Below are 14,194 nucleotides of genomic sequence, written 5' to 3' on the forward strand. Positions count from 1 at the left end.
CCAAAGCTAAATATTCTCCAGAGCTGAACAAATACAAGTGAGTACGCGGCCCTGTTCTTTTCCGTGCTTAAGTCAAGTTGACAGGATCAGTATCAAAGGGCTAATTGTCATAATTGGAAGTGGTATTTATTCCCTGTTCGTTCTCAGGTAACCTGTCTTTGAAAGCTTTCTTTTGTTTTAGTTCAGTGGGCAAAAGTCTCATGCAGTAATAGGAAGTGACATTTTTCAAAAAAACATCTGTGATCTGTGTGGTCACGCACCTACGACGCATTCTATCAAAAAAGCACATCAGAAAGAGGAGAGAGAAAAGCCTTGTAGTGCAGTACATCAGTCCTCCTTTATTCACTGCTTTGAGTCGCGCTTCTGTGCTGTCTGTTTCAATTCAGTACAGGCTCCTCCAGGTTGCTAATATCTGTTAAATGGAGAAATTGATTTAGATTTGGAGATTGAATTGATCTGAATTCCTCAGCAACTAAGCACATTGAGGCAGTGATTACCGGCTGGTGTGGGGTAAGAAGCTGAAAGTCCACATTGCACAGCCCTGTGCAGCCTGCTCCACAGGCCAGGCCTACAGCAGAGCTGAGGATGGGAGTTACAGTGCTACCCAGTAGTATTTTTCATATTTAATATTTATGTCTACTCTGTTATGGTTTTGCCTCAAAGCGATATCTGTCCACCCTAACCCTTTAAAGAGTAGTTTTCTTTTTTCTTTTTTTTTTCATTATTATGTTTCTTCCACATTCTAAGTCTGTGTTCTAGAACTCCAATGCCTTCAGTTACCGGTAGTAATTGTTACATCAGCAGAATGTTCAGCACAGAACATTCCAATCACAAAGCTGTGACCTCACATCTTAAAGGGCTAAACGCCTCACGTTGACCGACTCCTCCGTGGTCTTCCCAGGGTTCCTCTGCGGCTGGGCTTCCTGTTCGCCAGCCTGTTCTTCCTGGTGGTGAACATCACGTGCGCCATGCTGGTGCAGGGCAGCGTGGGGGAGGGGGAGGTGAAGCACACCGTGCTGGCTCGCGTCCTCATCAACGACAGCCTCTTCGTGCTCTGCGCCGTCTCCCTCGCCGTCTGCATCTTCAGGATCGCCAAGATGTCCTCCGCCAACGTCTACCTCGAGTCCAAGGTGCGTCGCTCTCGGGGAGCGCCGGGAGAGGGGAAACTGGGCGAGTGAGAAACAGGCCACTAACTGTGGGAACGGGAGGTGTCCGGACCACCTCTGAGAGGAAAGAGGGGGGTGATGGGAAATTAAGTTTCCTTTCCTTCACATCCAGGAAGTAGTATTTCCTACCGACGGGGAAACCAAGACCACATGTCACTTGTAATAATATTTATTATAATAATTATAATCATAATCTTTGTATGTAGAGGACCTTTATTTTGGATTATAAAAGTAATTACAATGGCATCTGTTATTAGTAAAATATGTTTTCTATGGTGGCTGAATTAAGCATTTTAAAATGTCTTATTGCATGTGGTAAGGAAAATGCATACATATTGCAATAGTAAATACAATCGCATCTGTTATTAGTCAAATATTTTTGTTATGGTGGCTTACGCAATACATTTTGAAATGTATCCATTATTGCATAAGGTAAAAAATGCATTCCGTATTTGGAATAGTAAACACAATGGTATCTGCTCTTAGTAAAACATGTTTTCTATGATGCCTTGAATAATACATTTTGAAATGTATCCCATCATACTGCATATGGTACACACACACACACACACAACAGTTGACCTGGTTTTTAAATGCAGTGGAAAATAAGGCCCGTTACACACGGGTGAAGGGAAAGACTGTGAAGGAGAAATTGGGGATGAGAACCTCCCTTTCAGCCAGGTCCTGTCCTGACCCCGGGGTCGAGCGTTCCTCTTTATCATGCTGATCACTTTTCCTCAGGATCTCCCATTTAGCAGCTCCTCTCCCTGTCTGTCTCGCTCGCTTTAACCGGCGGCTGGGCCTGGATGCGTCATCGATGCAGAATAGCGACCGATGTATAAATCGGAGGATTGTTTTTCGCTCAATCTCTTGATCGCTAGGTAATGAATTCAGCCACAGACAAAAGAGCTGTCAGAGTCTTGTTCTCTTGCGGTTTTTAATCTTATGCAGCTAGATAGTCATGTTGCAAGCCAGGTTAATGTATGTGGAAGATAAAGGTCTTGATCAAATTTGTTGTTCACATGGAGCAATGATCTCATCTGATGTGATATGTCTTGGTTGGACCTTGGTTGCCAGGCTGTAGAATACTTGAATTGTGCTTGGTAGCTCACACATTTCTGTCTCTTTTGACAGCCATGTTAATCTGTCGGTAACCTGAAGTGAAGACAGTGCAGTGTGTGTGACATTGATAACAGCACTTAGAGGTCATAGAGGTCGAAGGAAGAAGATGGTGATATTACCATCGGGAGGTGAAAATGGCGGACTAGCAGCTTTGTTCTCTGACATTGCTCGTCTGACAGGCAGTCATTACATGCAGTCATTACATGTAGACACTTCCATTATTTCAGATTCAGACACACGTCTGCAGTAAGTGGAATTCTTAAATGTGGCTTTGCTGTGAAGTTTATGATTACAACGTCATAAACTTCAAAGATCTCGCGTCCCGCTGCCCACACGTTTGTATGACAGTAGATGACACCTCTCGGGCTCCGCTTTGGGCTGTACATAACGTATAAATATAAAGGTACATTTATAGACCCTCGGAGATGTGATGTGTGAAGAGAATGCTTTGGAGTGCGTCTCTCCCGCCTCCTCCTCTGGCAGTGCTTCTTACAAGGCTCTGCTGCTATCCCAGAATCCCTTGCAGATTCTCACCGGGAACGAGGGGAATGCTATCCCAGAATCCGATACAGTTTTTGACTGGGAACAAGGGGATTATTATCCCAGAATCCTTTGCAGGTTCTCATTGGGAACAAGGGGATTGCTATCCCAGAATCCCATTCAGGTTCTCACTGGGAACAAGGGGATTCCTATCCCAGAATCCCATTCAGGTTTTCACTGGGAACAAGGAGATTGCTATCCCGGAATCCTTTGCAGGTTACCACTGGAACAAGGGGGGTTGCTATCCCAGAATCCTTTGCAGGTTCGGACTGGGAACAATTAGATTGCTATCCCAGAATCCTTTGCAGATCCCTTCCCAGAATTCCATGCAGTTTCTCACTGGGAACCGGAGGCTAACCGCCCTTCCTTTCCCCCCGCAGGGCACTTCCGTGTGCCAGGCTACGGCGATTGGGGCGGCGGTCATCCTGCTCTACACCTCTCGGGCCTGCTACAACCTGGTGGTGGTGGCCCTGTCCCCTGAGGACCGGCCCAGCCCCTTCAACTACGGCTGGTACAACGTGTCCGACCAGGTGAGTCGCTGCTGGGGACCCCTCTCCCATCCCCTCTGGTTACGGGACTGTGTGCCAGACACAGTCTATTTATTATACACTCAGTGAGCACTTTATTAGGTATTTATTAGACTTCTGCTGCTGTTGCCCATCCACTTAGACGTTTGCGAGATGAGATTTTCTTCTGCATACCACTGTTGTAATGTGTTATTTGTATTACTGTGAGTTTCCCCATTCTTACATGTGGTCTGAAAAACAGCTGAACCTCTTAGTCATAGCTACATGCTTTTATGTATTTAGTTGCTGCCACATTATTGGCTGATTTCAATATTTGCACTAACAAGCTGGAGTACAGGTCTACGTAATAAAGTGCTCAGTGAGTGTATATAGAATTGATTTCTTTATTCATTTTGGAATGTATTATTTTCAAACCCTTGTCTTCCATTCGGGAACCATGTTTGTGTTTGTGTTTGTGGAGGCTGTTAAACTCTCCGTGAACCCGCCTGACCCAGATAATATCTGTGGTTGGCTTCCAGCAGGGGAACTGAGCTGCTGATATAATTAATGTGTCACGCCTCTGATCAGTGTGTAAACAGTCCTGTCCCTCAGTCTCTCTCTCTCTCTCTCTCTCTCTCTCTCTCTCTCTCTCTCTCTCTCCCTTTCTCTCTTGATGTTCTTGTTCACACGTGCCTGTGCATGCATGTGTCTTTGTCCATGTGGGTACATGTGCATGTGTGTAGGTATTACGTGTGCATGATTTCAATTTTTTTTTTCCTCTGACACTGAGGTGGATGGCAGATTCAGATCTGAAGCATGCTGATGTAATTCTTTAGTGCGACAAACAGCTGGCTCTGTGTGTCTGTCTGAGGGTCTGTGAGTCTGTCTGTGGCTCTGTGCGTCTGTCTGAGGGTCTGTGAGTCTGTGTCCATCTGTCTGAGGCTCTGTGTGTCTGTCTGTGGCTCTGTGCATCCCTCTGCAGCTCTGAAAAGCCTGATTTATACTTCTGCGTCGAATATACGCAGAGGCTACACCGTACAGCTACGCTGTAGCCTCTGCGTAGATCTGGGTTTTATTGCTCTATATTTGTGGTAAATATTTAGCTATATCGAAAAAAGACCTATTTGTAACGTGAATCTTGTATTTTAAAATATGTATAAGCAAATATTAATTATAGGTATATGTCGTCTTATGGTAGTACGCTAATTTCACTTAATAGTCTTGCCAGACATGGTCTAACGCATATTAGTGTTGGGAGTGGTCTGTCTTTAGCTATGTCCAGAATGGCCTTCACAGCATTTTCACAGACGTGTGAAAGACTTTTAATCTAAGGTTCGTTGTGTGTCACCTGGAAGTCACATTCCCAAAAAATTGCAAAAGGTCACATGTCCACGTTACATGTGAAACGCTTGGCAGTTGTTTCCTGGTGCATTTTATTAGGAAAACAAAATAAAACATCCCTAAATAAAACAATATCACTGATATAAATCAGGTGAGTGATATTCACCCATGTTTGTTTTTTTTTTTACATTAAAATACCCTGTGCTCACCATATTAAATGAAGACTTAAGTGGAATAAGTCCATTTTGCACGGATATGATTCGATCCGCGTGCTGCTGTACAGAAACAATCCATTTCTGGGGATTTAGGCGGATATGGTCCCTGTGGGGGAAAGGTCTTTGTTTGGATATAAATAGCCGAGGCTGTTGAGTAGAGCCACAGGCTGGAGTGGTGTTGACCTAGATTGTCTTCACCCCTGAGACAATCGCTCGCGCAAGGCTTTCCCCGGCCGGTCTGCGTCTGTCTCAGCCTCTCACGTCCGTCTGTCTCAGCCCCTCACGTCCGTCTGTCTCAGCCCCTCACGTCCGTCTGAGGCTCTGTGTCCGTCTGTCTCAGGCTCTGTGTCCGTCTGTCTCAGGCTCTGTGTCCGTCGGTCTCAGGGTCTGTGTGTCTGTCTGTCTGTGGCTCTGTGTGTCCGTCTGTGGCTCTGTGTGTCTGTCTGTGGCTCTGTGTGTCCGTCTGTGGCTCTGTGTGTCTGTCTGTGGCTGTGTGTGTCTGTCTGAGGCTCTGTGCGTCTGTGTGAGGCTCTGCGTCTGTCTCTCTGAGGCTCTGTGTGTCTGTCTGTGACTGTGTGTCTGTGGCTCTGTATTCGTCTGTCTCAGGCTCTGTGCGTCTGTCTGCAGCTCTGTGTCTGTCTATCTCAGGCTCTGTGTGTCTGTCTGAGGCTCTGTGTCCATCCGTCTGAGGCTCTTTGTCTGTCTGTCTGTGGCTGTGTGCGTCTGTCTCAGGCTCTGTGCGTCTGTCTCAGGCTGTGTGTCTGCCTGTGGCTGTGTGTGTCTGTCTAAAGCTCTGTGTCTGTCTGTCTGAGGCTCTGTGTCCGTCTGTCTCAGGCTCTGTGTGTCTGTCTGAGGGTCTGTGAGTCTGTCTGTGGCTCTGTGCGTCTGTCTGAGGGTCTGTGAGTCTGTGTCCATCTGTCTGAGGCTCTGTGTGTCTGTCTGAGGGTCTGTGAGTCTGTCTGTGGCTCTGTGCGTCTGTCTGAGGGTCTGTGAGTCTGTGTCCATCTGTCTGAGGCTCTGTGTGTCTGTCTGTGGCTCTGTGCGTCTCTCTGCAGCTCTGAAAAGCCAGATTTATACTTCTGCGTCGAATATACGCAGAGGCTACGCCGTACAGCTATGCTGTAGCCTCTGCGTAGATTTGGCGCATAAATATAAATCAGGCTTAACTCTGTCTGCAGCTCTGTAAGTCTGTCTGCAGCGCTGCATGTTCGTCTGCAGGTCTGTGTGTTCGTTTGCAGGTCTGTGTGTTCGTCTGCAGGTCTGTGTGTTCGTCTGCAGGTCTGTGTGTTCGTTTGCAGGTCTGTGTGTTCGTCTGCAGGTCTGTGTGTTCTTCTGCAGGTCTGTGTGTTCTTATCTCTGCATTTCACTGTGGCTGTGGAGGTTCGGCGTCATGGTGTTCTTCATCACCTATGAAGTTGTGTGTATGTGTGCTTGCGTGTGTGGTTTGTCGGCATTTATCTGTTATTGCTGGGTACGTCTGCCTGTTTTTGTCCGTCCTTCTGTCTGTGTCTGCCTGTCCGCCTGTCTGGGTCTGTCTGTCCGCCTGTCTGTCTGTGTCTGCCTGTCCGCCTGTCTGGTTCTGTCTGGTTCTGTCTGTCTGTCTGTCTGTCTGTCTGTCTGTCTGTCTGTCTGTCTTTGTCCGTCTATCTCTCTGTCTCTCTGTATCTGGCTTTCTCTCTGTCTCTCTGTCTCTCTGTCTCTCTGTCTCTTTGGCTCTCTGTCTGTCTGTGATGCTAAGCCCTGCTGTTCCTCCTCAGGCCGATGTGGAGAAGATCAGCGGGGAGGCCTACATTGTGTTCGGGATCATCCTGTTTTTCTGGGAGCTTCTGCCCACCAGCTTGGTGGTGGTGTTCTTCAGAGTCCAGCGGCCCAATCAGAACCTGGTGAGAGTCTGCTGCAGACGGCTCAGCCCCTTCTGTTACCCCCCCCCACAGTGCCATATTAATCCCCTCTTATCTAACCCCCCCTCTTCTGCTCCCACTACCCTCCCTTATGCCAGACATTATATGCACCTTCCTGCGTTAGCCAACACACCCCCCCATGCATCCCAGTGTCCTGATGTCCATCAGCCCCCTGCCAAACCACCTTCAATACTGAGCTCACCTCCTGCTCACACAAAACCTCTTCCACCATTTTATGTATCTCTGGCTCATAATGGCTTCTCACATCCAGGAAGCAGAATTCAGGCATATATATGGATATATATATATATATATATATGTATACAGTGGGGTCCAAAAGTCTGAGACCACATTGAAAATCAGGGTTTTTTGTTTTTTTTCATGTAATCTTAGAAATAAACAGAAAGTTGTAGGATTTTGAATATTTTTTAACAAATTAAAGTCACTTCAAAGCTTTGCAAGAACTACTGAAAGACCAAAAATCAGCAAGGAGTGCTGGACAATCCACAATCACCTGACCTCAACCCCATTGAGCATTTATGGGGGCACTTGAAGACTGACAAAAGCCAAGCATTCAGTAAAATCACAAGATGCTCTTTGGAACATTGTCAAATAATGCTGGGCTAGCATGAATCATCAGGTTTTGCACAAATTTGTGGAGTCCATGCCAGCTTGAGTGCACGTTGCCATTAAAGCGAAAAGTGGACATACCAAATACTGAGAAATTCCGAAATAAATGTAAAGATTAAAGTTTTCACTCAAATTGTTATGTTGCTAATATAATTTGTAATAACAAATCATTTGTTTGTATTAAATTACTAAATAATGCAAAATAGAAGCATTTTCACTTGTGGTCTCAGACTTTCGGACCCCACTGTATATTTTAAAATATTCCAAAAATTAATAATGAAGGAAATTAAAAGCATTGTAAAGTTCACTAATGCTAAAAAAGGAACAAAATATTCAGCCAACGTTAGCGTTTCGTCCCTGCGCTTGTGGTATCGTATGTGTGTGATAATGTGTGCTGTGATCGTGTGTGTGTGATTATGTGTGTGTGATCGTGTGTGTGATTATGTGTGCTGTGATCGTGTGTGATTATGTGTGATGTGATCGTGTGTGTGATTATGTGTGCTGTGATTGTGTGTGTGATTATGTGTGATGTGATCGTGTGTGTGATTATGTGTGCTGTGATCGTATGTGATTATGTGTGCTGTGATGGTGTGTGTAATAATGTGTGTGCTGTGATGGTGTGTGATTATGTGTGTGCTGTGATGGTGTGTGATTATGTGTGCTGTGATGGTGTGTGATTATGTGTGCTGTGATGGTGTGTGATTATGTGTGCTGTGATGGTGTGTGATTATGTGTGCTGCGATCGTGTGTGTGATTATGTGTGATGTGATGGTGTGTGATTATGGGTGCTGTGATGGTGTGTGTGATTATGTGTGCTGTGATGGTGTGTGATTATGTGTGATGTGATCGTGTGTGTGATTATGTGTGATGTGATGGTGTGTGATTATGTGTGCTGTGATGGTGTGTGATTATGTGTGCTGCGATCGTGTGTGTGATTATGTGTGATGTGATGGTGTGTGATTATGTGTGATGTGATGGTGTGTGATTATGTGTGCTGTGATGGTGTGTGATTATGTGTGATGTGATGGTGTGTGTGATTATGTGTGTGCTGTGATTGTGTGTATCATTATGTGTGTGCTGTGATGGTGTGTGATTATGTGTGCTGTGATGGTGTGTGATTATGTGTGCTGCGATCGTGTGTGTGATTATGTGTGATGTGATGGTGTGTGATTATGTGTGATGTGATGGTGGCAGTGACTGTGTGTGTGCTCCTTGCTCCTCCAGGCTCCCGGCGGGATGATAAACAGTCACAGCTTCAGCTCCAGGGCGTACTTCTTCGACAATCCACGCCGCTATGACAGCGACGACGACCTGTCCAGGAGCATCACGTCCAGAGGGGACCGGGGCAGGTGCGTGTCCCCCCCTGTTGTCCCCCTGTTGTCCCCCTGTAGTCCCCTTGTCCCCCTGTAGTCCCCCTGTAGTCCCCCTGTTGTCCCCCTGTGGCGCATTCGGTTCCGTTCTGCTCCGTTTCAGTCTCAGAACATCGCTGAGGGTGGCCAATGGTGCCGAGTATTAAATGCAAACATATTCATGCAAAAAAACTGTAAATAATCAAGTGAAATGGCTAAAGGCTGAGACGGGAAGGCTTAAGAGCAAATGTCTGAAATATCCAGAAAGACACAAGAGGCCAGTTTCCCATCCGACTCATGGAACAAGCGTCAACACATTTTGAAAATCAATAGTCTTGGCCTTATCTTAATCTTCCCCGAGGATTCCCTGACCAAATTCAATTTTGAATGGAGATTATCCATACAAAACTCAATTTAGTGCAGGACTAGGCTTAATCTGTGTCTGTGAAACTGGCTGTTTAAGATTGTTGGATAAGATCAAGATAAGGCTAAGATTCTTGATTTTTAAAATGCATCAAAGCTTGTTCCACAGGTCCGGTGCACAAAAACACCCTGTCAGTGTCCTTTAGAGCAGTGCTTCTCAGAAATATCCCCCCCAAACTGCCAGAAACATTTCATAGCAAACAGCAAACCTTATGAGCGTGACATCTACCGAAAGTAAAAAGGATATTAGATTTTACAGTGCATCCGGAAAGTATTCACAGCGCTTCACTTTTCCCACATTTTTTTATGTTACAGCCTTATTCCAAAATGGAATAAATTCATTTTTTTCCTCAAAATTCTACACACAGCACCCCATAATGACAACATGAAAGACGTTTTTTTGAAATCACATGTACATAAGTATTCATAGCCTTTGCTCAATACTTTGTTGATGCACCTTTGGCAGCCATTACAGCCTCAAGTCTCTTTGAATATGATGCCACGAGCTTGGCACACCTATCTTTGGGCAGTTTCGCTCATTCCTCTTTGCAGCACCTCTCAAGCTCCATCAGGTTGAATGCGGAGCGTCGGTGCACAGCCATTTTCAGATCTCTCCAGAGATGTTCAATCGGATTCAAGTCTGGGCTCTGGCTGGGCCACTCAAGGACATTCACAGAGTTGTCCTGAAGCCACTCCTTTGATATCTTGGCTGTGTGCTTAGGTTCGTTGTCCTGCTGAAAGATGAACCGTCGCCCCAGTCTGAGGTCGAGAGCGCTTTGGAGCAGGTTTTCATCCAGGATGTCTCTGTACATTGCTGCATTCATCTTTCCCTCAATCCTGACTAGTCTCCCAGTTCCTGCCTCTGAAAAACATCCCCACAGCATGATGCTGCCACCACCATGCTTCACTGTAGGGATGGTATTGGCCAGGTGATGAGCGGTGCCTGGTTTCCTCCAAACATGACGCCTGGCATTCACGCCAAAGAGTTCAATCTTTGTCTCATCAGACCAGAGAATTTTGTTTCTCATGGTCTGAGAGTCCTTCAGGTGCCTTTTGGCAAACTCCAGGCGGGCTGCCATGTGCCTTTTACCAAGGAGTGGCTTCCGTCTGGCCACTCTACCAGACAGGCCTGATTGGTGGATTGCTGCAGAGATGGTTGTCCTTCTGGAAGGTTCTTCTCTCTCCACAGAGGAACACTGGAGCTCTGACAGAGTGACCATCGGGTTCTTGGTCACCTCCCTGACTAAGGCCCTTCTCCCCCAATTGCTCAGTTTAGATGGGCGGCCAGCTCTAGGAAGAGTCCTGGTGGTTCCGAACTTCTTCCATTTACAGATGATGGAGGCCACTGTGCTCATTGGGACCTTCAAAGCAGCAGAAATTGTTCTGTACCCTTCCCCAGATTTGTGCCTCGAGACAATCCTGTCTCGGAGGTCTACAGACAATTCCTTTGACTTCATGCTTGGTTTGTGCTCCGACATGCACTGTCAACTGTGGGACCTTATATAGACAGGTGTGTGCCTTTCCAAATCATGTCAGATCAACTGAATTTACCACAGGTGGACTCCAGTTAAGCTGTAGAAACATCTCAAGGTTGATCAGTGGAAACAGGATGCAGGAGCTCAATTTTGAGCTTCATGGCAAAGGCTGTGAATACTTATGTACATGTGATTTCTTAGTTTTTTTATTTTTAATAAATTTGCAAAAATCTTTTTTCACATTGTCATTATGGGGTATTGTGTGTAGAATTTGGAGGAAAAATTTTGGAATAAGGCTGTAACATAACAAAATGTGGAAAAGGTGAAGCGCTGTGAATACTTTCCGGATGCACTGTATATGATATGAATTGCTTGCTTTATGTTATTTAACTGAATAATTACTTGTATGTTTTGTGATGGAGGCTTTCAATAGTTTCGTCATCTCAAGGCGCCCCCTGTTGAGCACCACCGCTTCACAGTGTGTACATGTTTATACATTTAGCCGGTCCTGTTTAAATTTCTGCTTGAATGAAGTCCCATATTCACTCTGCTGTGAATGCCTGTGTGTTGTGGAACCGGAGGGAAACAACCGTGTTTTGTACGGTGCTGCAGCTAAGCCTCCCCCCCCCCCCGTCTCTGTCTCCCAGCAGCATCCAGTCCTCCACCCCCCAGCCCGGGCCCAGCTGGTACGGCTCCATCCAGAGAAACGGCAGCCTGACGGGGCTACCGCACCTGCTGAACGGGGCCCCCTCCTCCACCGCTCCCCTGCTCCTGGCCTACGGCAACATCCAGACCAACCAGCACCACAACTACTACTCCACGCCGCAGAACTGCTACTCCACGCCACAGAACTGCTACTCCACGCCGCAGAACTGAGCCCCCGGCTCAGCCTCGCTCGCTACCCGGCCGAGGACACTGGGTGTGTCCGGCCCGCAGCTGCGCTGCAGACCTGTTAACGCGCATATCCGCCTGGGCTATTCCACGGCTCCTCCCCCCGCCTCCTCCTCCTCCTCCTCCTCCTCCTCCTATCCAGGCTGATGGCCGTCACCATGGCGAGGACCCACAGGGGCAGGAAGTTAACAGATGGGACCAGGCCAGGGGGCAGGTGCCGCACCGTAGGGGGGTGGGGGGCGGGGGGGGAGATTCTCTCCCTCCCCCTCGTGAGCTTGTTTATTTGGCTGTTTTAGCTTTTTATTCCTTTTCCATTATAACTGGGAAACATTGTTTTTAAAGAAATGGATTCAAAGATGCAAAGCTTGGTTGGACAACAGGAAAATAATTTCTACTGAACACTTGGAAATTTGCTTTCCCCTCAAGTCGATGACTTTCTTGGCTTTATCCAGAAGAGGCAAACCTTCTCAAACTGAAAGTCTTCTCAGACTGTCGTGGACCAGTCTCTGTGCCGTCGACTTGCCCCTTTTGCGCACCGTGAATATTCCCCCCCCCCCCCCCCCCGTTTGTCTCCATGTTGTTGATTCAGTCCAGCAGGCAGCAGCTGTTCCGGAAGCTTCCTGCGCAGACTGGCTCTCTCCCCTGAAACGGGATGCAATATTTGCACTTTGAAACCTGTTCTCGTGGCCCCTGATTAAAATGGCTCACAGCCTGAATGTAGAGGCGGCCCCTCTGTGGATTCCCATTTCAGAACATTCCCAGCATCCCCTCTGGCAAGGGGCTCTGGGAGGACGAGGTGAGGCACTTCAGCTTACGATCACCAGCGCCTCGCGTGCCTGGGTGCACTGCGGCTTGCTTATGGTGTGAGAAGCCAGAAAAAAAAGATAAAAAAAAAAAAAAAGAAAAGTAAAATGTTGACTGGTGCGCCTGAGTCTTTTCACTGACGGACTGCAGGAACGAGCCCTCCGCCAAAGAGCACAGACCGTGACTTGAGCTAGGCCGAAGCTTGAGCCTGCACCTTTCCTCGATAAAGCGTCCCTTCTCCAAGTGCATGCCCTCCAGCCATTTCCGAGCAGGTGCTCCTCGAGGGGGCGGGGGGGGAGGTTGTCCAGTGGGAATATGTGTGCGATGAATGTTTCGGAGTCAGTAACATGAATGTATTGGTTTGGCTCAGCACTCCCCTTCAGCAGGCTGATCTATAGAATGTGTTACTGTGCTCCAGTTTCATACTTATCTCCTGAAATGACTCATGTAGATAGTTTTGGAGTGGGAGGCTGAACACCATTTTCCAGTATATATCTCTCGTATGTGACATTATACAGTAGCTATCTGTAATCTGTGGTAGTTTACAGCATCGAGCTCTCTTATCTTATAGAAAACACCTGAAATTGTGCCATTGCTTTTTTTACTAGGAGAATCTGTTGCACAAAACGCTGTACATATTTGATATGTTTAATAAGCTTTACTTCTTCGTCTTTGTTCAACTAAGTTTAATATAGCAGGGCTCTCCTGTTTTGGTGCAAGGTTTAAATAAACATTGCAATAATTGGAGTGTGTATATAAGGTAGAGTTGAGGTGTGTGCGGGGTGCGTGTGCGTTTTGAAAGGGTACGTGGGAGAGTTTCGGAGAGTTAGTAAATGGCGGGTCTTATGTATGTCATCGATGCGCATGTTACTAGGCAGTGTTTTGCACTTTTGCAAAAAGCTGTGCTCAAAGACTAAAGAGGTGAGGCAGGCCTCTGATTTCTGCCGGTGTGAAACCCCAAACGTCTTTTTTATGGTCATTTCCTCTCCACCTCCCTCCCCTTGTTCTCGCTAGTTGAATGCGACGTGTCGTCAGTCAGACAAACACAATCTCTGGGCGAACGCAATCATACGTCTTGCATCTGACACTCTCACCGCCAGTGCTGTGTGTGTGTGTGTGTGTGTGTGTGTGTGTGTGTGTGTGTGTGTGTGTGTGTGTCATAGTGCTCTCGTGTAGGTGACTCCGTCGTTGTGTTGAGCTGTGTTTACCGCGTGCTGTGGAGGCGGCTCCCTGACCCTCTGCCGCGCCCGGCGAAAGAAGGGTCCATTTCAGCCTCGTCCTCAAACTCCCTCAAACAGTCCAATCTGACCTCTTTTCTCAAAGGACCACACACCGCAAAGCAGCCTGGGAGTTGCTTCATTTTCCTTTTTTAAATTATTTGCAGGGCATGGGGGGGGGGGGGGGGTTGTGTAATCATTTTTAACTGTCATGGAAAAAGAGGATTTTTCTGTTACTGTCAGCGAAGATGGTTGATAAACGTGAGATTGTCATAAGAGTGCTAAGGTTGCCAGGTCAAAATTCTCTCTGAAGGCACGAATGGACAGTTATTGCGGGGGGTGGGGGGGGGGGGGGGTCAGTGCATTCCAATTATGTGGGCTTCATGACATGTATATCTTGAGAAATTTCAACCGTTCTGCATTATGAGAACTGAAAATTCACCACCTACAGTATGCAGTAGAATTTCACATATGTGGGTTTAAAGTATTGTGTTTTTTTTATTTGTTTCTTTGAAATTTATTACATCAGGTTTTGTTTCTGACACAGCAAGGTGGTAGCCTCATTTTTTTATTTTTATTTTTTTTATTCTTTGTTTTGTTTGTGGCCAATGAAT

General features: G+C 46.7%; 1 protein-coding gene across 2 annotated transcripts in view; it reads left to right on the forward strand.

Annotated features, from left to right (window-relative positions):
- The window catches only part of gpr137c (G protein-coupled receptor 137c), a 27,001-nt gene extending 14,891 nt beyond the window's left edge, over positions 1–12,110 (forward strand). The window contains exons 2-7 of one of the 2 annotated variants that reach the window (XM_061256597.1): positions 1–37; positions 902–1,130; positions 3,209–3,358; positions 6,648–6,773; positions 8,646–8,770; positions 11,316–12,110. The exon at positions 1–37 is cut by the window's left edge and continues 13 nt beyond it. In XM_061256597.1, the coding sequence (XP_061112581.1) occupies positions 1–37; positions 902–1,130; positions 3,209–3,358; positions 6,648–6,773; positions 8,646–8,770; positions 11,316–11,544 (896 nt within the window). In that variant the 3' untranslated portion in view covers positions 11,545–12,110. The remainder of the gene's footprint in view (positions 38–901; positions 1,131–3,208; positions 3,359–6,647; positions 6,774–8,645; positions 8,771–11,315) is intronic. The other variant, XM_061256606.1, reaches the window with a different exon arrangement.
- Positions 12,111–14,194: the final 2,084 nt, after the last annotated feature.

This window comes from Conger conger, chromosome 1 (genome assembly GCF_963514075.1).
Source record: "Conger conger chromosome 1, fConCon1.1, whole genome shotgun sequence".
Taxonomy (NCBI): domain Eukaryota; kingdom Metazoa; phylum Chordata; class Actinopteri; order Anguilliformes; family Congridae; genus Conger; species Conger conger.